We start from the raw sequence: 24,915 nt of genomic DNA on the forward strand, positions 1-24,915 counted from the left end.
GGCGATAAACTCGATGACGTGTACATCCCTGATTGGCGATCTACTCGATGACGTGTACATCCCTGATTGGCAATCTGCTCGATGACGTGTACATCCCCGATTGGCGATACACTCGATGACGTGTAAATCCCCAATTGGCGATACACTCGATGACGTGTACATCCGTGATTGGCGATATACCCGATGACGTGTACATCCATGATTGGCGATAAACTCGATGACGTATACATGTGATTGGCAATATACTCGATGACGTGTACATCCCCGATTGGCGATACACTCGATGACGTGTACATCCCCAATTGGCGATAAACTCGATGACGTGTACATCCCTGATTGGCGATCTACTCGATGACGTGTACATCCCTGATTGGCGATCCGCTTGATGACGTGTACATCCCCGATTGGCGATACACTCGATGACGTGTAAATCCCCAATTGGCGATACACTCGATGACGTGTACATCCGTGATTGGCGATATACCCGATGACGTGTACATCCATGATTGGCGATAAACTCGATGACGTATACATCCCCGATTGGCGATAAACTCGATGACGTGTACATCCGTGATTGGCAATATATTCGACGACGTGTACATCCCCGATTGGCGATACAGTCGATGACGTGTACATCCGTGATTGGCGATATACCCGATGACGTGTACATCCATGATTGGCGATAAACTCGATGACGTATACATCCCCGATTGGCGATAAACTCGATGACGTGTACATCCGTGATTGGCAATATATTCGACGACGTGTACATCCCCGATTGGCGATACAGTCGATGACGTGTACATCCCTGATTGGCGATACACACGATGACGTGTACATCCTCGATTGGCGAGTGATTAATATACGTCACGCTGACTTGAGGACGGACTTGCCGCCCAGTGGTTCGTGGAGAGCAAAGCATCTCAGTGATTGGTTGGTTGGTCCCTCTGCCTCGTAGAGATGCCTTCGTTATTAACAAACATTTATCTTGAAACTTGATGCAGTAAACAGGTTCCAGACATGACAACACGATGATATGATGAAGTAATTAAGGATGTAGGAAAACAATCACTCAAAGAGGCTGTCGGGCCCCACCAACGTAGGGCAAACTGGTGATTACAGATGGGTAATGATTACACAACACACACACACACACACACACACACACACACACACACACACACACACACACACACACACACACACAAAACCAAAATCTTAAGATATTTATCTACACAAGAACCTATGTCTTGTAGAAGACCTGTCTGTACAGGCCAAGTTCAGACATGACGGAGCGAATCGTAAGACAGGCAACGAGGGGGGGGGGGTAGGGTCTATGGATCGCGTAATGACCCAATTTGAGACGACATAAAAAGGTCAGTGGGAAGAAGGTCAAGAGTCACTTCTTCAACAGGTTCACAATTGAGGTCAAGTGACGGGACCTTTTGCAACAACCGCTCCCCCCCCTCCCTCATTAGGCCACATGGGGGGGAGGGGGGGACCACCGTATATATATATATATATATATATATATATATATATATATATATATATATATATATATATATATATATATATATCATTTCAAGTCGTTAACGTTCCAGTAAGTGGTCGACCTATATTCTGTGATGTCGTCTCTATCCCTCACTCCCTCCCTGCCTCCTGTGGTGGCTGTACACTTCCCTCACACACGTGTTCCCTCACACACGCGCTCCCTCACACACGTTCTCCCTCACACACGTGCTCCCTCACACACGTGCTCCCTCACACACGCGCTCCCTCACACACGCGCTCCGTCCACGTGCTCTCCACAGCGTCCTGCCCCACCACGCCCTACGACTAGGGGGTGTGTGTGTGTGTGGGCGGGGCGCGCGAGGCGCTGGGCTTGTGTGGGCAAGGAAGGCAGAGGGGCGGCCGGCCCATCCACACACACACACACACACACACAGACACACACACACACACACACACACACATACACACACACACACACACACTGTCGTGCCCGCCCCCCAAGTGGCTGCCACTCCTGGTATGCTGTGTTGGGGTCGTGGACATAATTTCACGCAATGAGGAGGTTGTATTGACAGTGTGTCCCCTACAGCAGGCCAGGTTTAGGAGCGGAGCTACCAAAATATACATAACACGGTACGATACAGTACTCTACAAATACAACACGGGATAATACAGTACCATACAATAGGCATGCGAAGCAGACATGTCCGCCCGTCTTGACTCCAATATGAGTTCGGATAAATTGAAGTAACTACGAGAAATAACTCCAAGATAGAGTGTATTTCCAGAGAAAAATACTGCACTAAACTGAGTGATAAAGATTAATAAATTGATTATCGGGCGAGAGAGTGATACATATACATCAGCCAGTCCATCTTCAGCTGCTCTGTGTACATCACACAAGCAGTTCTACGATTGTCTCGCTAGTTTAAAGTGCGTGAGACACATGACCGTGGCGAAGGTGCGGGGTGGTGATCCAGCAACAAGCAACCACACCACCTCGGGGAGGAAGCTAAAAATAAATGGTTAACGAAATCATGTACAACTCCACTGCACGTCATCTTCCCCCGACACAAGCACGTCACGATGTGATTACGGGAAAGGGGTCTTACTGCATACTTCACTCTGTCACCAAGTCGCCACCAACCGATGATCAACACGGCTGTTGTGATGGTGAGGGAGAGCAGCCACCACACCACACCTCCTCCTCCCCCAATGACCTTCGTCACTAGGTTCTCCTCGACCCCGTGTGGCCCCACCCTCACCGGCCAGTCGCCACCAGGTCCACCTCGGCCCCGTGTGGCCCACCCTCACCAGCCAGTCACTACTAGGTCCACCTCGGCCCCTTGTGGCCCTACCCTCACCAGCCAGTCACCACCAGGTCCACCTCGACCCCGTGTGGCCCACCCTCACCAGCCAGTCACTACTAGGTCCACCTCGGCCCCGTGTGGCCCACCCTCACCAGCCAGTCACTACCAGGTCCACCTCGGCCCCGTGTGGCCCACCCTCACCAGCCAGTCACTACCAGGTCCACCTCGGCTCCGTGTGGTCCACCCTCACCAGCCAGTCACTACCAGGTCCACCTCGGCCCCGTGTGGCCCACCCTCACCAGCCAGTCACTACCAGGTCCACCTCGGCCCCGTGTGGCCCACCCTCACCAGCCAGTCACTACCAGGTCCACCTCGGCCCCGTGTGGCCATCCCCACCAACCCCCTAGACTAGAGTTCATATCTTGACTTATGCACAAGAAAAGTCATGTGTTCGAGATTCGCCAGGCCTTAGCCTGGTCCGGTCCCTTGTCTTAAGCCATCCCGCACCTCCATCTCCCTTCACATAGGTCACAGACGTGTTAGTATCGTTTCAATAACTCAGCAGGTTCACCATCCCAACGACATGTACTTGGAACAAGAGAGAACACATTACTCCACCAGACCAGGAGTAGCGGACGTTCGTGCCAACATGAGGACACGTAGACACACACACACAGCTTCCTGCTGTACAACAACCAGTGCAGCAGCACCAACCTGAGAACACACACACACACACACACGCACACCCTCCTGGGGCACAGCGGCACCACAGGCAGGAGAGACTCGGTCGAATTTTTCCAAATCAGTTTCGTGTCAAGGCCAGAGAGTAAGCACTCAGCACCGTCCCCTCCCACTGCTCGTCTCCCCCCTCACACACACACACCCTGTAATCAGAGGACGTAAGACACAGTCATGCTCGCCCCCCGTGGAGGCTCCCTGCTCCTCACCACGTACCATAAATCACTCTCCTCGAGCAGACGTCTGATCCCTCGCGTAAACTCGAGACCCCGAGGAATGGTCGGGGTACTCACGACCAAGAGCGATCACACGATGGTCGAGTTCGTCCCAATTCTTTTTTTTTTTTTTTGCCTCTGTGGTTACGGCAATGAGAGGCGGGAACTCCCAACTGACACTTAAGTGCTGAGAGAGAGAGAGGAACTCGCGTGACCTCCGTGTGTGTGCGCGCGGGACACAACCCCTCATGCTCCAGGCTGGCTGTGACCTCGGCAGACTTACCTCCGCCTCCACAAGGAACCAGAAGGAATGACGATGAACCAGACATGTGCGAGCGTTGAGGTGGTGGGGAAAGGCACCGTCACGAACCTTGCCTCCTCTACTATGTGCACGAAGCTCCAGTCTTCATCATGGTATGTGCACTGGAAGAAGATGAGTAGGTAGGACGTGAGAGTTGACCACTGGGTGAAGGGGGTCACCTCAGGCCTGAGGCCACACCTCCTTCGTCAGTGGACGAAGGACAATCTCGTTCAAGAACTTATTCGCGTCAGAGGAGTCCATATCCTGTCTCTACCACTGAATGCATCGCAGCCTTGTCTCCACTACTGAATGCATCGCAGCCTTGAAGGTACAGCAGCCCCCTGGATCACCCTCACCAGCCATACAAACCTCCAACAGCCAGGATCGAACCCGGGACCGCCTGCGTATCACGCGGGAGCGCTAACACTAGGCTACGATCGCCCCTAAAAGGGAAATGACTAGGCGATCATGGCCTAGCGGTAGCGCTCCCGCCTGCTAAGCAGGAGTCCCGGATTCGATCCCAGCTCTTGGAGGTTTGTATGTTCTATGGAAGTGCGCGTTCAAAAACCTAGAACTTTGTACCTTTTCATTTCCTGTGAAAAATATATATGGATATACTCGCACAGTTTCACACAAACTAACTGACACACACACACACACACAAGACCTGTAGTGGACACGCCTGTAGCCATGGCTGAGCTACAGGAGTGTCCACTACAGGTGTTGGCTGTGTTGAAACCTGGTGTGCTGTGTACATCTGACGGGGGTAACGGAGTTCGTCATGAAACCGGTAGTTTACAGCACAAAGTTCCCGTGAATCCTCAGAACTTCAGCTGAAAGCACGATTAACCTTGCTTGGGTATATGAGTATGTTGACGTGAGGGCCTGGTGTGACCTCCTTGTTTGACCTGTGACCTCGACTTTAAAAAAAATCACAGGTTTCAGAGCGGGTGAGAAGAGCTGCTGGCCCTGAGCAGAGGAGGGGAGGTGTGGGTGCCTATGTGGTCAGCTGGGTGGGTGGGGAACCCCCCCCCCCCCCGAAGCTCTGACCCCAGTCGTACAGTTCGCTTGTGGCAGAGGAGGTGAACTGCTCCCGAGGTCATGTTAGGTCAGAGGTCAGAGGTGGGTGAGGGAGGTCAACCAGCTAACTACGTGTATCCCGTCTGGTCTCCGTCAGCACCACTAGGCCAACGGTGTTGACCCCGCTTGTAACCTGTGGTTTAAGGTCATCTTGAGGTCCAAGGTCAAATAGGATGTCTCTTTTTTCTCACGGGGTAATCAAATCAAGAAAGATTTTGAACCTTAATTTCACGGGAGAAAAATATATATATAATTGCTTGGCATCTAGTGATGTACTGAAGAAAAAAAATACTGAAATTAGATATATTTCATTTTCTTTTTCTTCTGATGACGCGAAAACCCGATTCAAGTGATGGGACCATGTATGCTGAAGATGATGGGACCATGTATGCTGAAGATGATGGGAACATGTATGCTGAAGATGATGGGAACATGTATGCTGAAGATGATGGGAACATGTATGCTGAAGATGATGGGACCATGTATGCTGAAGATGATGGGAACATGTATGCTGAAGATGGATGGGAACATGTATGCTGAAGATGATGGGACCATGTATGCTGAAGATGATGGGAACATGTATGCTGAAGATGATGGGAACATGTATGCTGAAGATGATGGGAACATGTATGCTGAAGATGATGGGAACATGTATGCTGAAGATGATGGGACCATGTATGCTGAAGATGATGGGAACATGTATGCTGAAGATGGATGGGACCATGTATGCTGAAGATGGATGGGACCATGTATGCTGAAGATGATGGGAACATGTATGCTGAAGATGGATGGGACCATGTATGCTGAAGATGATGGGAACATGTATGCTGAAGATGATGGGACCATGTATGCTGAAGATGATGGGAACATGTATGCTGAAGATGATGGGAACATGTACGCTGAAGATGATGGGACCATGTATGCTGAAGATGATGGGGACATGTATGCTGAAGATGATGGGAACATGTATGCTGAAGATGATGGGAACATGTACGCTGAAGATGATGGGGACATGTATGCTGAAGATGATGGGAACATGTATGCTGAAGATGATGGGAACATGTACGCTGAAGATGATGGGAACATGTATGCTGAAGATGATGGGAACATGTACGCTGAAGATGATGGGAACATGTATGCTGAAGATGATGGGAACATGTACGCTGAAGATGATGGGAACATGTATGCTGAAGATGATGGGAACATGTACGCTGAAGATGATGGGAACATGTATGCTGAAGATGATGGGAACATGTACGCTGAAGATGATGGGAACATGTATGCTGAAGATGATGGGAACATGTATGCTGAAGATGATGGGGACATGTATGCTGAAGATGATGGGAACATGTATGCTGAAGATGATGGGACCATGTATGCTGAAGATGATGGGGACATGTATGCTGAAGATGATGGGACCATGTATGCTGAAGATGATGGGAACATGTACGCTGAAGATGATGGGAACATATATGCTGAAGATGATGGGAACATGTACGCTGAAGATGATGGGAACATGTATGCTGAAGATGATGGGAACATGTATGCTGAAGATGATGGGGACATGTATGCTGAAGATGATGGGAACATGTATGCTGAAGATGATGGGAACATGTATGCTGAAGATGATGGGAACATGTATGCTGAAGATGATGGGACTGGATATATATATATTTAGGTGATTATGAATCGCAAATATGATGTATGTGTGTTTTCATTAAACATTTCCATCGAAGGGATTAAGAAGTAGAAAACAGGACGTAGTTTCTGAGAAGTGAGAACGGTCTCTTAGAGAACAGTAAGGCGGGGGGGAGGGGAATGGTCTCTCATAGCAGAGAACAGTGCGCCTTTTCTCATAATAGAAAACAGTACATGTTCTCTCTTGGTAAAGGACAATATGCGGTCCCTCACAACAGAGAACAATAAGCGGTCCCTCACAACAGAGAACAATATGCGGTCCCTCACAACAGAGAACAATAAGCGGTCCCTCACAACAGAGAACAATAAGCGGTCCCTCACAACAGAGAACAATAAGCGGTCCCTCACAACAGAGAACAATAAGCGGTCTCTCACATCAGAGAACAATAAGCGGTCCCTCACACCAGAGAACAATAACCGGTCCCTCACACCAGAGAACAATAAGCGGTCTCTCTCACATTAGAGAACAATAAGCGGTCCCTCACACCAGAGAACAATAAGCGGTCCCTCACACCAGAGAACAATAAGCGGTCTCTCACACCAGAGAACAATAAGCGGTCTCTCACGACAGAGAACAATAAGCGGTCCCTCACACCAGAGAACAATAAGCGGTCTCTCACACCAGAGAACAATAAGCGGTCCCTCACGACAGAGAACAATAAGCGGTCCCTCACACCAGAGAACAATAAGCGGTCCCTCACGACAGAGAACAATAAGCGGTCTCTCACACCAGAGAACAATAAGCGGTCCCTCACGACAGAGAACAATAAGCGGTCCCTCACACCAGAGAACAATAAGCGGTCCCTCACACCAGAGAACAATAAGCGGTCCCTCACGACAGAGAACAATAAGCGGTCTCTCACACCAGAGAACAATAAGCGGTCCCTCACGACAGAGAACAATAAGCGGTCCCTCACACCAGAGAACAATAAGCGGTCCCTCACATCAGAGAACAATAAGCGGTCCCTCACGACAGAGAACAATAAGCGGTCCCTCACACCAGAGAACAATAAGCGGTCTCTCACACCAGAGAACAATAAGCGGTCCCTCACGACAGAGAACAATAAGCGGTCTCTCACACCAGAGAACAATAAGCGGTCCCTCACACCAGAGAACAATAAGCGGTCCCTCACATCAGAGAACAATAAGCGGTCCCTCACACATAGAGAACAATAAGCGGTCTCTCTCACATTAGAGAACAATAAGCGGTCCCTCACACCAGAGAACAATAAGCGGTCCCTCACATCAGAGAACAATAAGCGGTCCCTCACATCAGAGAACAATAAGCGGTCTCTCTCACATTAGAGAACAATAAGCGGTCTCTCTCACATTAGAGAACAATAAGCGGTCCCTCACGACAGAGAACAATAAGCGGTCTCTCACACCAGAGAACAATAAGCGGTCCCTCACATCAGAGAACAATAAGCGGTCTCTCACATCAGAGAACAATAAGCGGTCTCTCACATCAGAGAACAATAAGCGGTCTCTCACATCAGAGAACAATAAGCGGTCCCTCACATCAGAGAACAATAAGCGGTCTCTCACACCAGAGAACAATAAGCGGTCTCTCACATCAGAGAACAATAAGCGGTCCCTCACACCAGAGAACAATAAGCGGTCTCTCACATCAGAGAACAATAAGCGGTCTCTCACATCAGAGAACAATAAGCGGTCTCTCACATCAGAGAACAATAAGCGGTCTCTCACATCAGAGAACAATAAGCGGTCTCTCACACCAGAGAACAATAAGCGGTCCCTCACACCAGAGAACAATAAGCGGTCTCTCACATCAGAGAACAATAAGCGGTCCCTCACATCAGAGAACAATAAGCGGTCCCTCACACCAGAGAACAATAAGCGGTCTCTCACATCAGAGAACAATAAGCGGTCTCTCACATCAGAGAACAATAAGCGGTCTCTCACACCAGAGAACAATAAGCGGTCTCTCACACATCAGAGAACAATAAGCGGTCTCTCACACATCAGAGAACAATAAGCGGTCCCTCACACCAGAGAACAATAAGCGGTCTCTCACATTAGAGAACAATAAGCGGTCTCTCACACATCAGAGAACAATAAGCGGTCTCTCACACCAGAGAACAATAAGCGGTCTCTCACACATCAGAGAACAATAAGCGGTCTCTCACACCAGAGAACAATAAGCGGTCTCTCACATTAGAGAACAATAAGCGGTCCCTCACACCAGAGAACAATAAGCGGTCTCTCACATTAGAGAACAATAAGCGGTCTCTCACATCAGAGAACAATAAGCGGTCTCAGCAGTACAGACAAGACTGTTCAGCCATGATGTGGTCATCACACAAACTCATTCATGCGAATATCATAAAGGAAACATCGAGTGTATGATGTCCTCCAGGTCTTCATCTTTCAGGTCTTCCATCATACATCGACCTGCCAGGTCTTCCCTCACCACACACCGACCTGCCAGGTCTTCCCTCACCACACACCGACCTGCCAGGTCTTCCCTCACCACACACCGACCTGCCAGGTCTTCCCTCACCACACACAGACCTGCCAGGTCTTCCCTCACCACACACCGACCTGCCAGGTCTTCCCTCACCACACACCGACCTGCCAGGTCTTCCCTCACCACACACCGACCTGCCAGGTCTTCCCTCACCACACACAGACCTGCCAGGTCTTCCCTCACCACACACCGACCTGCCAGGTCTTCCCTCACCACACACAGACCTGCCAGGTCTTCCATCACCACACACAGACCTGCCAGGTCTTCCCTCACCACACACAGACCTGCCAGGTCTTCCATCACCACACACAGACCTGCCAGGTCTTCCCTCACCACACACAGACCTGCCAGGTCTCCCCTCACCACACACAGACCTGCCAGGTCTTCCCTCACCACACACCGACCTGCCAGGTCTTCCCTCACCACACACCGACCTGCCAGGTCTTCCCTCACCACACACCGACCTGCCAGGTCTTCCCTCACCACACACCGACCTGCCAGGTCTTCCCTCACCACACACCGACCTGCCAGGTCTTCCCTCACCACACACCGACCTGCCAGGTCTTCCCTCACCACACACCGACCTGCCAGGTCTTCCCTCACCACACACCGACCTGCCAGGTCTTCCCTCACCACACACAGACCTGCCAGGTCTTCCCTCACCACACACAGACCTAACACAACCACACCCTACTGTCCTGCGACGGCCCAAGACACCGTCACAGACGGAAACCCGTCCCAGGACGACCTCACTACATTCCTACGACTCTGAGACCAGAAACGAACACACAAAATATATTTAAACAAAACAATTGAAATGATGTACAATGTTAACATATGTATAATAGTATGGGAGGAAACCTACAACTGTCTCATCACACACACACACACACACACACACACACACACACACACACACACACACATATACACCACACACACACACACACACACACACACACACACACCACACCACACACACCACACCACACACACACACACACACACACACATATACACCACACACACACACACAAACACACACCACACCACACACCACACCACACACCACACACACACACACACACACACACACACATATACACCACACACACACACACATAACACACACACACACACACACACACACACACACCACACACAAACACACAAACACACACCACACCACACACACCACACCACACACACGTGTCCCATGATAACTACCTAACCTAACCTAACCTGCCTGTGTGCGTCTCCCTCCATCCCGTGTGGCAGCGAGGGGACATCCCACTCTTCCTGGCCGTGGACGCCGGCCACCAGGGGCTGGTCAAGGAGCTGGTCTTCCACCACGGGTCAGACCAGGTCAAGTCCGTGCGGGCCCACACCAGGGACACCGCCCTCCACGTCGCCTGCCGCAAGAAGGACACCGACCTGGCCAGGATCCTTGTTGAGGCCGGCTCCAGCACAGACGCCCAGAACGTAAGTAAACTCTGGAGCAGGACTGGGGTAGGGGCCAGCAGGCTTCGGTTAGGGGCTAGTAGGCTAAGGGTAGGGGCCAGCAGGCTTGGGGTAGGGGCCAGCAGGACTGGGGTAGGGGCCAGCAGGCTTCGGTTAGGGGCTAGTAGGCTAAGGGTAGGGGCCAGCAGGCTTGGGGTAGGGGCCAGCAGGCTTGGGGTAGGGGGCCAGTAGGCTAAGGGTAGGGGCCAGCAGGCTTGGGGTAGGGGCTAGCAGGCTTGGGGCAGGTGCCAGCAGGCCTGGGGTAGGGGCCAGCAGGCTTGGGGTAGGGAGCTAGTAGGCCTGGGGTAGGGGCTAGTAGGCCTGGGGTAGGGGCCAGCAGGCCTGGGGTAGGGGCCAGCAGGCTTGGGGTAGGGGCTAGCAGGCTTAGGGTAGGGGCCAGCAGGCTTAGGGTAGGGGGCCAGCAAGCTTGGGGTGGGGGGCCAGCAGGCTTGGGGTGGGGGGCCAGCAGGCTGTGGCAGACTGTGCGAGAGACATGACACCAACATATGAGGAGAGATATGTTGATATTTCCACACAGCTGGAGGAATATAAGGGCGGAAGATCCACCACAGATGGGAATAAATGTTGGAGAACATCCAGGGAATGATCCATCACAGATGGGAATAAATGTTGGAGAACATCCAGGGAAAGATCGACCACAGATGGGAATAAATGTTGGAGAACATCCAGGGAAAGATCAAAGGGTCGATGGATTCTGAAAGATGGCACGACATGACAGACCACAAATTTCCAAAATATCATTACAATTCATGAAGACTCACGTGCAATGTTGGTGCCTTGGTGAATCACGAATCATGAAGACTCATGTTCAACGTTGGTGCCTCGGTGAATCATGAATCACCAGGATGGGTCGTAGTTTCTGAGCACGAGTCAACAGACGTGATATAGATGTAGATGAGTATGGGGATAATGGGGCACTGTCTTCAGTCGTGTGTGTGTGTGTGTGTGGACCAGTAGACATCTTACTATAATCATTTAAGGCAAAACATTGACATTATCTATTTTCTAGGATGTTCTAGGAATATGGTGATAGATAGGCTTATTGCTATTGTACATTTCGATAAAGTATGACCAAATATAACTCTAAGACTAGGACATCGTAGATTAGAATGAACTCTTTATATAGGAATCACAACTTAGTATGGGATATTGAGACGAAATGTCAACAGCTAATGATAATAATAATAATAATAACAATAATAATAATAATAATAATAATAATAATAAATAATTATTATCATTATCATCATTATTACCATTATCATCATTACCATTATTCTCATTATCATTACTATTATTATTACTATCATTATTATTATTACCATTATTATTATTATCATTATTATTATTATTATCAATATTGTTGTTGTTAATATATATAATGTACCAAAAAGCGCAACCTTACATGTACAGCCAAGCCCCTCAAACTAATCCAGAGTTTACCTTGACAACTTTATATACCCCGATTCAGCCCAATGATAGCACGTCGTGGCCCGTATACCACATCGATCCAATTCATCCTGTCCCACGTACGCCTCTGACCCTCTTGAATGTTCAAACCCGAAACCCTAAAGCTCCCTTCATTCCACCCTTCCATCTCCTTATTGGTGTCCCCATCTTCCTACTACTTATAACACAGATATTCTTCGTCTGTCAGTCTCTCTTCACTCATCCTCTTCATGTGTCCAAACCATTCCAACACAACCTGGCCAGATGTCTCAGTTGAATACCGCTAACTACCACAGCCTCTCTTCCGCTATCAACCTCTCCCCTGACCCTGAACTACCTCCCCACCCACCGTCTCAGCACCTGACCCTGAACTACCTCCCCACCCACCGTCTCAGCCCCTGACCCTGAACTACCTCCCCACCCACCGTCCAGCCCTGACCCTGAACTGACCCTGAACCACCTCCCCACCCACCGTCTCAGCCCCTGACCCTGAACTACCTCCCCACCCACCGTCCCAGCCCCTGACCCTGAACTACCTCCCCACCCACCGTCTCAGCCCCTGACCCTGAACTTACCACAATTAACCCACCGTCTCAGCCCCTGACCCTGAACTTACCACAATTAACCCACCGTCTCAGCCCCTGACCCTGAACCATCTCCCCACCCAACGTCTCAGCCCCTGACCCTGAACTACCTCCCCACCCACCGTCTCAGCCCCTGACCCTGAACTACCTCCCTACCCACCGTCTCAGCCCCTGACCCTGAACTTACCACAATTAACCCACCGCCTCGCACACTAACTCCCACACAAATTACATGCGCAATCTTCTTCTACGTACGAAATTAGAAGTTAAAGACCTTTTTGTGGTTTCTAATTCTAACAGCACATCATAGAAACCCGTCATGTTTTCCTTAAGCTTCGTTATATTTCTTACGTATTTCAAATTTTTTTTCTCTTTCTTTTCTTTTTTTTTGGGGGGGGGGGGAGGGGGGTGACCACTGTTTATTCGATGAAATTTTCAGTCTCGGTTTATTATAGCCAAGAGGCAAATCAACGGAAGTTCTGTATCTTCCTGGGAACCATTAGAGTGAAGAACATGCTTCGTGTGTGCCTAGTGAACACTTCGTCCACAACATGAAGCCAATAAGCACCAATTTTGGCCTAATGCTTTATCACTAGGGACTTACCAGTGGTAGCAACAGTTTTGTAGACCCTCCATGTAACAATGTGTTTGTTTATGTTAAGTTTTCAATGTCATATATTTATTGAAAACCTTTGTACCCTAATGACGTCATACATTCAGTTCGTAACGACAGGGGTGGGACTTCGTAACCACTACGTATGATAATAACAGTCTGGTTCGTTGTAGATGACGTCATTACTTATAATGGCCATGCCTTAAAACGCCTGTGCACTTATCATTACTTTATAGATCAAATGGCACACTGCACAGTGTGGCAACGCAGTCTGCAACACTACCACTTGAACATTACACAGTGTGGCAACACAGCCTGCAACACTACCACTTAGAACACTGCAGTGTGGCAACACAGCCTGCAACACTACCACTTAGAACACTGCACAGTGTGGCAACACAGCCTGCAACACTACCACTTAGAACATTACACAGTGTGGCAACACAGCCTGCAACACTACCACTTAGAACACTACAGTGTGGCACACAGCCTGCAACACTACCACTTAGAACACTGCAGTGTGGCAACACAGCCTGCAACACTACCACTTAGAACACTGCACAGTGTGGCAACACAGCCTGCAACACTACCACTTAGAACATTACACTGTGGCAACACAGCCTGCAACACTACCACTTAGAACATTACACAGTGTGGCAACACAGCCTGCAACACTACCACTTAGAACACTACAGTGTGGCAACACAGCCTGCAACACTACCACTTAAAACACATCAGAGAGGATACGATGCCAAGTCGAACACATACAAAGTCCCGCTGACCTCGATCAACGCGGCCACAGACGCCTCCCAGTAGGATCAAAGTCTATATCATCTACACATACACAGCCAGGAATGTGAGCTTGAACACCCTATACCTCTCATGACATACCACAAGGTCCCCACAGGTGTTCACTCCCCGCGCGCTGATCCCCCAACCACACATGGGAGGGCAAAAGGACCAGAAAGCCACAGAATGCTTACGTCAACTGTGGTGCATCACAGCCACCGCCCACGGCCGTGAGAGATGTTGGGCTGCAGCTCACAGCTCTGGAGATAAAGTGAGAGATGCAAGGCTGCAGCTCACAGCTCTGGAGATAAAGTGAGAGATGCAAGGCTGCAGCTCACAGCTCTGGAGATAAAGTGAGAGATGCAAGGCTGCAGCTCACAGCTCTGGAGATAAAGTGAGAGATGCAAGGCTGCAGCTCATAGCTCTGGAGATAAAGAGAGAGATGCAAGGCTGCAGCTCACAGCTCTGGAGATAAAGTGAGAGATGCAAGGCTGCAGCTCATAGCTCTGGAGATAAAGTGAGAGATGCAAGGCTGCAGCTCACAGCTCTGGAGATAAAGTGAGAGATGCAAGGCTGCAGCTCACAGCTCTGGAGATAAAGTCAGAGATGCAAGGCTGCAGCTCACAGCTCTGGAGATAAAGTGAGAGATGCAAGGCTGCAGCTCATAGCTCTGGAGATAAAGTGAGAGATGCAAGGCTGCAGCTCACAGCTCTGGAAATAAAGTGAGAGATGCAAGGCTGCAGCTCACAGCTCAGGAGATAAAGTGAGAGATGCAAGGCTGCAGCTCACAGCTCTGGAGATTAAGCGGGAAACACACAGTGGGTGACACAGCTCACCCTGTACCTCACCTCAGGCCCCTGGTTGGGAAACATCCAGCAATGGGAACCTATACAAAGACCTCAGAACTGCTAAGATGGAATAGCTATTAGTACACACACCTGATGGAGGATCAGCCCTCTGGCTGCTACCAACGCGGGGTCACTCCCATCCCGAAACAGCATGATGGATCACGAGCGATACCAGGGCATAACTCAAGACGACACGCCGCCCGTGTTCACCCACACATGACCACAACCCCAAGGAGAGGATCGCAATCACTCAGCCTTCCGCCACCTGACCCTGAACCCCAAGAACCCCAGGCACAACCTCTTCTTTCCACTCACCCATGAGGCACCCCGGTCCCCTCAAACACAAGGGAGACACCCAACCTCCACACAGACATGACGACCTCCGCTGACAACCCGCGGGCACACACCGCCCACTGAACGAACACAGAAACCATTCTTCGTCGCAGATGGCAAAGATAACCCGACCCAGATCCCTACCTGCAGTACACAGCTGAGGAAAAAGAACAAAGAACAAACAATATCAAAGAAAAAAAAAGGGTAAAAAGAAATAAGTGTTCATTCAGCATACCACAATATTCAATGTCATATACGACATAACGTGCGACGCTGGGTAAACACACGCAGCACCCTCGTCAACAAGCACATATTAGCCTCACACACAACCAGACATCAAGCTGATAAACAGCCATGGCTTCCCCAAACCACCAATTCCAGGCTATACAACCACCAGCACAGTCTTAGCGGCCACCTACATGGAGGAGATGTCACAGCCCTCAGAAAAGGCCTACTGAAAAAAAATAATAAAAATAAAAACGAAAGTCTTTGACGCTCATCCAATTTTAAAGTTACCTTCTTCGTAAAACTGATGTAGACTTAGTGGAACCCTGTCGACGTAGCTACAAGCTACATACGTACACCCCCACCTCACGCCAGGGGAAGACGTACGTCACCAGGCTACAGCTACATCCTCCTACAGACACCTTAGTCTGCCTACATCACCGATAGCTTCAACACTGGGACATTCAACCCTCGGACACATCCTTCACGAACACCATCGACGGACACAAACACCACATGATATATATTCCGGTCCACAACAACACCTTCAGGCTGAACTCCCCACCTTTATATAGAGTCCACTTAGACCCCTTCACTGAACCCGTGAGAACTTCTGGTAATGGGGATACACTCACCATACCGGCCACAACAGACAAGGTGACCCATCATCTGTCACACACCCATTTTCTTTACTCTTAATCAAGCGCTCCAGGTCCCCCATCCTTGGAATGGTGACGACGCACAAAGCAACCTGGCATCTGAACAAGGAAGTAACCAGTGATGGTCGTTCCCTAAATTACCTTTGATGGTCGTTCCCTAAATTACCTTTGATGATCGTTCCCTAAATTACCTTAGATGAGATAAGGCAGATGAAACGTGCGGTGCGAAACCCTAGGGAAAGACGTAGTCTACCAGCGGTCATAACCACTAGATACAAAACCATGTCATACGCGCCATCCATCCCGGAAATCACAAAAAAAAAACAACAAGACATCATCTTACCAACCATGTAAAACACACACACACACACACACACACACACACACACACACACACACATGCACTAAACCAGATATGCACAGATCTCCAGCAGACAATGATGTCTATTTGTATGAATATCTGAGTCTTGCGACTTTCCTTATACCATACACGTTTGAATGAATGTAAGATTAGATAAAACGCTAAAATCAATACCCCGAGATGATGCCAACGGCTTCCTATATTTGCCGAGGTAACGAATGGATGAGAAGTAACGCATTATAATTCCGGTTACTCCGACACTCTCAACTTATCATAAGTAACACTTTGGTTCACATCTAATATGGAACATGAAGTCGAGAACGTTAGTGGACTCCTCTAGACCACCAGAGAAGCGTTAAATTCCTTACTTAATTTACTTCGAAACTACGATTCTAACTTTCAGGAGTTTCCATGTATGATTCGTGGAGTAAACACTATTACTACATTAGTTACCCGTCAAACAAATCAATTTTCTATAAAGACACCGCAAGAAACTGGTACCAAGGGAGACTGTTCTATGTTGCAATTTCTTTCAACCTCAGTCCTCGTTGCCTTTTGAAGGGCAAATATAAAACTCTGAAGAGGACTGAAATTTTCCACCAACAACATTAACACAGATTAATGTTAGCGCCCATTACCTCCTGGTTTGCCCTAATGATATGAGCTGGATCTAATGTTCCCTAACCGACCACACCCAGCCACTCTCGCAATTTAAAAGATACCAAGCTCCAATTACCTCAATACCGGCTTTAGTTTACTTAATCTTAATTAGAAGCAATACGTATTCATTAACGAGTCCTTTAGTATGCAAGTCCCCCTGGTGATATACGAGTCCAATTTATCTATAACATCTAACACAAAAGTTTTTATTTTTCTACTTCGACTCTTTTTAGCGCAGTTCTTTTAGTGTGTCTAACATAATATTCTCTTTCATAGATTCATAATTGAAGCACGTAAAAAACAGCGCAAAAAATAGCATACCTAAATATTCTCGTCACATCGTAGCAATACATTACAAGAGTTCAAAGCAGCGTAAGAGAACAAGGAACAGTTGACGTGGCTACGGCAGGGGAGGGTAGGGTGGGGTTGGGTAATGGTCAGAACAGCAGGGAATAAATGGAACGAACTTTAAAAAAAAATGATGAAAAACAATGAACTTACGTATTTTAAAGGGACTCTCACTGACATTTCCTTCACCATTGCTATCGACTTTAACTCGTTCCGGCCAAAAACCTCTTTTCTCCAATGATATACGATCCTAATACATCCTCAACTCGACCCAAAAAAATAAGATACCTTTCTTAAAATAAACACCATCTACAGAATGCTAAGGAAGAAGAAAACAACCAGCCCTATCTTCTTTTAACAGTTCGTTCCGGGCTCTAAATAGCTTTATTGACAAATCGACCCTGAACACCCGGATACGAAGGTCTCTCGCCTCACACAAAATGATATTCATTACTTACATGAATGTGATCTACGCAATGATAACACGAAAAACCTTCACAAGTGTCATACTCAATTCTGGGCTCATGAATCGCGTCATTGGCCAATCGCGCAGGAACATCCAGTTCCGTGGGTCTTACGCCACTTAAAATGATGCGTGTTTCTTAAAAAGCAAGAAAACAATAAATGTTTATCTTCCTGTTATCAACCAACTAAGTCGTCCGGAGGAATTATGGACACACTCCCAAGTCGCTTCAGCCATTTAAATGGCGGCAGGAAATGCAAGGTCAGCTAACAGCCGATCAGAACAGGAGGAGAACTACCCACTGTGGTTCCTGCCGTGGCAGAAGGCACGGATGATACAGTCTGCCGTACCTGCGTGGCAGTCCTGTCACAGATGGCAATAAATCATGAAATTATTATAGTAAGCTTGGGATTATCTGTGAAAATGTCGTGCAGAAGTTGGCATCATTCGAGTCCAAAGTTGCCAGCAACTGATACCGCTTATCTAGCAGCCTAGCGCGCGTAGCCTGCGTGTACATAATGACTGAAATACACGTAAGTGATTCTTCCTTGGAAAACAAAGCTTTCCTCTTATAATTGCTTTATAATACATTCATGCAGTGTGGTAATCAATTACCATTATACAAACAAACATGGCCTTTTAGACTGAAATGTCTCGTTTCCCAATTACAGATGAACTAGGTTGCTTTAAACGTATTTTTTTTCTAATTCAAACAAGGTTATTATCAACGTTTGATGAAGTGAAATGATCATTAACATGATTGATGACTGAAAACGATGATTAATTTCCAGTTCAGGTGGGCTACAGACACAATTGTGGAATAAACTTAATTTTCCTTAACGTGCTGGCGGTGTTGAAATGGGTTTTTTTGTTTTTATGATACGTCAATGATAAGAAAGGCCATGAAGATCAGGGAAAACGTAGCATTCATACAAATAGGTGAAACACTTCAAGAAATAAAACAGAAACCATGGGAACCTTATCTAGCTTCACTCAGGGGCCTTTATTTACCCTGATCTTCAAGGCTGCAGCTAAAATATACCAAAATCACTTTCGTCTTCAGCGCCATCCCCCCCCCCCCCCCCAGCTGATGATAATGTTGTAACCATATTTATCATCGAGCAGCGAATATAAAAATCTGCCTTAAAATTATTTCCTTTAAAAAAAAAGTTTATTTAGGTATTATCAAGGTGTTCTCGCCCTTAACAATTTTTCTGCTTATCACAAGCCGACATATCCGTACGTTTAAAGGGACTTTTAAAGTTCTAACTTAGTAAAAAGTGTCATTAATTAAGTGGCAGGGTATAATTACAGTGTCGGACGAACACCTGGAGGTTTTAGGTTGGGGGGAAGCTCACAAACGGAAGTGATTTGTGATAAATATGAAGGTTTAGAATCGTTCAAAAGATCAACAACAGTTTACCCAACCCAAACGTAACCTACAATGCAATGTATGTCCCGGAAACGATAAAATACCAGTGGTGTAGAACCTTCAGCCTCAAACTCCAATTCGTGTGAACGAACCTCACAATGCGTGCATAAAACTTTCCTTTTTATTCTCACAAAACTTTAGGTTAGGTTTCTGAGCAGATGACAGCCAGTAACTATGCATTTCTCATTAAATCCTTACACTACACGGGGTTTTAATCACATCTTAAAATATGCCACGAACATGATTTAAAGAAAGTCGCCCAAAGTTTTGCAAAGGTGACAGCCACACACATATTGACCAGCCGGACTGACGGTAGTGTAAAAAGCTAACGCCGCCGGGTGCCGGTTGCGCTGCGTCTCGTATCTATTTACTCTACTACCGTAACTAGTGGCAGATGAGTGTACACAAGAGCTGCCTACATTGCATAGGCTGAAAAAGGTCTTAACGCACTTTCCTCCGGTGTTTTAGTTCTTATCCGACCTATGATCAATTAAGACATGATCATGGAACAAGGTTCAAACGCTGTACCGGTGGACACTTGAAAGAAAACATCATTCCACACGAAATAATTAATAGGAACATCATGTCCAAAAGAACTATAATTAATAGGAACATCATGTCCACAGAGCACTCAACGTTTCATTGATAAACAAGTGAAACATCATGGCCCAAATACGCTCGACATAGCGCCTATATAGTCAGACGAACCATCACATCCAACCTTGATGGTGTGAATAATCGAGTTACTTCATCACCGATAATCAGGTGAATCGTCGCATAAATTATAATTATAATCAGCTAAAACATTATGGCCAAGCAACACCTATAATTCGGTCCGCTGTAGCCAACCTTGCGTATTATAGTACACCACTGTGTCCCCTTGCTGGCCATGTAGACAAGCCTAGCTCGCTCAACTAATGCTGCCATGGAATACTTTTTCGCAATTGGCCCTAACCGCTAAGATACCATCTCAAGGAAATGTATGTATATGTAACCCACTTAGGCAGCTAGATCTACTAAACTGGTTGGCTTAAGGCCCTTATATTCATTAAGACTGTTTATATATTACTGGAAACTTTGACAACATTCTATATCTGCTATACGGCACTAAATACATCTGGAATGTTATGAAAAATAGTCAAAACATCACTGTCTTGATCGCAAAAGCAAAGTTCCGAGGAAAAACTAGCCATTTTCTATACTTTTTTTGATATAATTGGAAAATAAACCTTATTACCCAAGAACAAAGAAAAAGTAAAGATTTGTCAGAGAGTGTGATCAAATTTAACATCAAAATGTCACAGTGTAATCAACTTTAACATCATGGCCAAGCAACGCTAGACATATCAACTATAATGAACTGAAACCATGGCTAAAAACGAAACTCGTCATATCATATATATGTGATCAGCTGAAACATGATGGTCAAACAACACTAAACAAATCACCTATAATCAGTTGAAACACTAAGACCAAATAAGTTGATGGTACGTAATTAAGTCACTTACCTTCATCATCATCTATATAATCAGGTGAAACATCTTGGCCAAAAATATATTCAACATATCAAGTATAATCAGGTGAAACATCGTGGCAAAAAATACATTCAACATATCAAGTATAATAAGAAGAAACATCATGGCAAAAAATATAATCAACATATATAATCAGGTGAAACAGCAGGCCAAACAAAAATCCACATATCTATAATCCATTGAAACATCATGGCTAAAAAAAAAAACACTAGACAGATCACCTAAAACATGTTGAATCACCATGGATAAGCAAATTAATAGCAAATTGATTACTTACCTTCTGTATTATCACAGTTTTCGACATACAGCGAATTTTAGTTAGGCTAGGTTAGCTTTGATAGGTGAGGTTTGGTTTGGGTGAAATAACCTACAAAAAGTTGAAACATCATGGCCAAACAACCCTAGACATATCACCTATAATCAGTTGAAACATCATGGCCTAACAATCCTAGACATATCACCTATAATCAGTTGAAACTATGGTCTAACAACCCTAGACATATCACCTATAATCAGTTGAAACATCATGGCCTAACAACCCTAGACATATCACCTATAATCAGTTGAAACTATGGTCTAACAACCCTAGACATATCACCTATAATCAGTTGAAACATCATGGCCAAACAACCCTAGACATATCACTTATAATCAGTTGAAACTATGGTCTAACAACTCTAGACATATCACCTATAATCAGTTGAAACTATGGTCTAACAACCCTAGACATATCACCTATAATCAGTGGAAACTATGGTCTAACAACCCTAGACATATCACCTATAATCAGTTGAAACATCATGGCCTAACAACCCTAGACATATCACCTATAATCAGTTGAAACATGGCCTAACAACCCTCGACATATCACTAATAATAAGTTGAAACTATAGTCTAACAACCCCAGACATATCACCTATAATCAGTTGAAACATTATGGCCAAACAACCCTCGACATATCACCTATAATCAGTTGAAACTATGGTCTAACAACCCCAGACATATCACCTATAATCAGTTGAAATATCATGGTCTAACAACCCTAGACATATCACCTATATCACCAAACAACCCTCGACATATCACCTATAATCAGTTGAAACATCATGGCCAAACAACTCTAGACATATCACCTATAATCAGTTGAAACATTATGGCCTAACAACCCTAGACATATCACCTATAATCAGTTGAAACATCATGGCCAAACAACCCTTGACATATCACCTATAATCAGTTGAAACATCATGGCCAAACAACCCTAGACATATCACCTATAATCAGTTGAAACACCATGGCTAAACAACCCTAGACATATCACCTATAATCAGTTGAAACATTATGGTCTAACAACCCTTGACATACCACTAGTAATCAGTAGAAACATTATGGCCAAACAACCCTAGACATATCACCTATAATCAGTTGAAACATCATGGCCAAACAACCCTTGACATATCACCTATAATCAGTTGAAACATTATGGCCAAACAACCCTAGACATATCACCTATAATCAGTTGAAACATTATGGCCAAACAACCCTTGACATATCACCTATAATCAGTTGAAACATCTGGCCAAAGAAAATTATAATAATCGGGTACTTACCCTTCCGCTGGCTGGCAGATGGAGGGCCATGGAAGCCATCACCGAACACACGTCCTGGGAGTCGTGCAATTAATCACTTTAAATATTTTTCACACAAATCACACTGTAGTTAGGTTCTTTGTGCTATTTCTGAAGGTTGTACTGTACTCAAATCCTTCATTATCACTATATATTGCAATGTTTAACATTATTTTTCACTAATAACTACTAGTTTCTCCTGTACTGATCATAGCACGAAAAAAAAATATCCTAATAATATTCAAATATTTCCACTGTAATGTTCATTAATCACAAGATCACAAGTCAACACGAGAGTAGATGTTACATTCAAATCTAAACCTTTTCTCAAGCCAGTCAAGTTCACAAACACACACTAATCACTTAGTTTTGGGCAATTACCTAGTTTACGGCCACCACTTTTCTGTCGGAGGTGATTTAAGACGTGGGATCTTACGTGGATCTTACGTAAAGTAGAAAAAAAAGTCTTGGGAGTTAAAACACACACACACCAAAAAAAAAATAAGTGAAAGTTGAAGTGATGTGTTCAAACATTCCATAAAATCTTACAAGCAATAAACGAACAGTTAGGAGACTAGCTGGTATAATTGCTAAACCACCCTAACCTAACCTAGCACGATAATTGCTAACCTAACCGAACCTAACCAAACCTAGCACGGTAATTGCTAACCTAACCAAACCTAGCACGGTATTGCTTACCTAACCTAACCGAACCTAACCTAGCACGGTAATTGCTAACCTAACCTAACCAAACCTAGCACGGTAATTGCTAATCTAACCCAACCTAGCACGGTAACGGCTAACCTAACCTAACCAAACCTAGCACGGCAATTGCTTACCTAACCTAACCTAACCAAACCTAGCACGGTAATTGCTAACCTAACCTATCCAAACCTAGCACGGTAATTGCTAACCTAACCTAACCAAACCTAGCACGGTATTGCTAACCTAACCTACCCTAAACTAGCACGGTAATTGCTAACCTAACCTAACCTAGCACGGTAATTGCTAACCTAACCTATCCAAACCTAGCACGGTAATTGCTAACCTAACCTAACCTAGCACGGTAATTGCTAACCTAACCTAACCAAACCTAGCACGGTAATTGCTAACCTAACCTATCCAAACCTAGCACGGTAATTGCTAACCTAACCTAACCAAATCTAGCACGGTAATTGCTACCCTAACCTAACCTAGCACGGTAATTGCTACCCTAACCTAACCTAGCAAGGTAATTGCTAACGTAACCTAACCAAACCTAGCACGGTAATTGCTAAACTAACCTAACCTAACCTAGCACGGTAATTGCTAACCTAACCAAACCTAGCACGGTATTGCTTTCCTACCCTAATCTAACCAAACCTAGCACGTAATTGCTAACCTAACCTAACCTAGCACGGTAACTGCTAACCCTGAAGATGGCTGACCCAAAAGCAGTCACCTGACTCTGGTTCACATTCTAATGAGCAAATTTTTTTTCTCTTTATTTCCGATTTATACGTTGATATGCAAAGCAAACGACAGCGTATTATAACAAGATAACTTGCCTGTACAGTGTAGAAATACCTATGATTTTTTTTTTGTTGTTGTTTCCCAGTGAACGCAACCATGTCTCATTACTATGTAATGACTTAATCCAAGTTTTTGCAAATATGGCGGACAAGTTTAAATGTCTATATTACTCTGGGTCTCCAATTATAATTGCTTATGAAATCCCACATACACACACAGTCAGATATCTCGTTAGACAACTTTATATTTATTTTTTTACATTGTCAACCAAACGAAAGAACATGACGATGATAAATTATAAATGGCGTCATTAAACTTTAATTTTGTATATATCTGATATCCATATCTTAATAATATTACAATATTATCTAAACCTACAATTTCCCTATCCCTCACAAACCTACCATTAACAAATCAATTAAAATCTTAAGATAGTTTTCAAAGGTTATTAAAACAATATTCCCAATAGTAGCAAAAATGATTCCATAGGTGTAAAATTAGTTATTAAAAAATGAATAATAATAATAATGGCGTCTTTAAATAGGTGTAAAATTAAAGTTATTAAAAAATGAATAATAATAATGGCGTCTTTAAATAGGTGTGAAATTAA

At 45.8% G+C, this 24,915-nt stretch overlaps 1 protein-coding gene across 1 annotated transcript in view; it reads left to right on the forward strand.

Moving 5' to 3' along the window:
• nompC (no mechanoreceptor potential C) overlaps positions 1-24,915 on the forward strand; it is a 334,011-nt gene that overhangs the window by 249,688 nt on the left and 59,408 nt on the right. The window contains exon 6 of the mRNA XM_071686202.1: positions 10,624-10,827. Coding sequence (XP_071542303.1) covers positions 10,624-10,827 — 204 coding nt within the window. The remainder of the gene's footprint in view (positions 1-10,623; positions 10,828-24,915) is intronic.

The sequence above is a fragment of the Panulirus ornatus genome, chromosome 41, assembly GCF_036320965.1.
Source record: "Panulirus ornatus isolate Po-2019 chromosome 41, ASM3632096v1, whole genome shotgun sequence".
Classification (NCBI taxonomy): domain Eukaryota; kingdom Metazoa; phylum Arthropoda; class Malacostraca; order Decapoda; family Palinuridae; genus Panulirus; species Panulirus ornatus.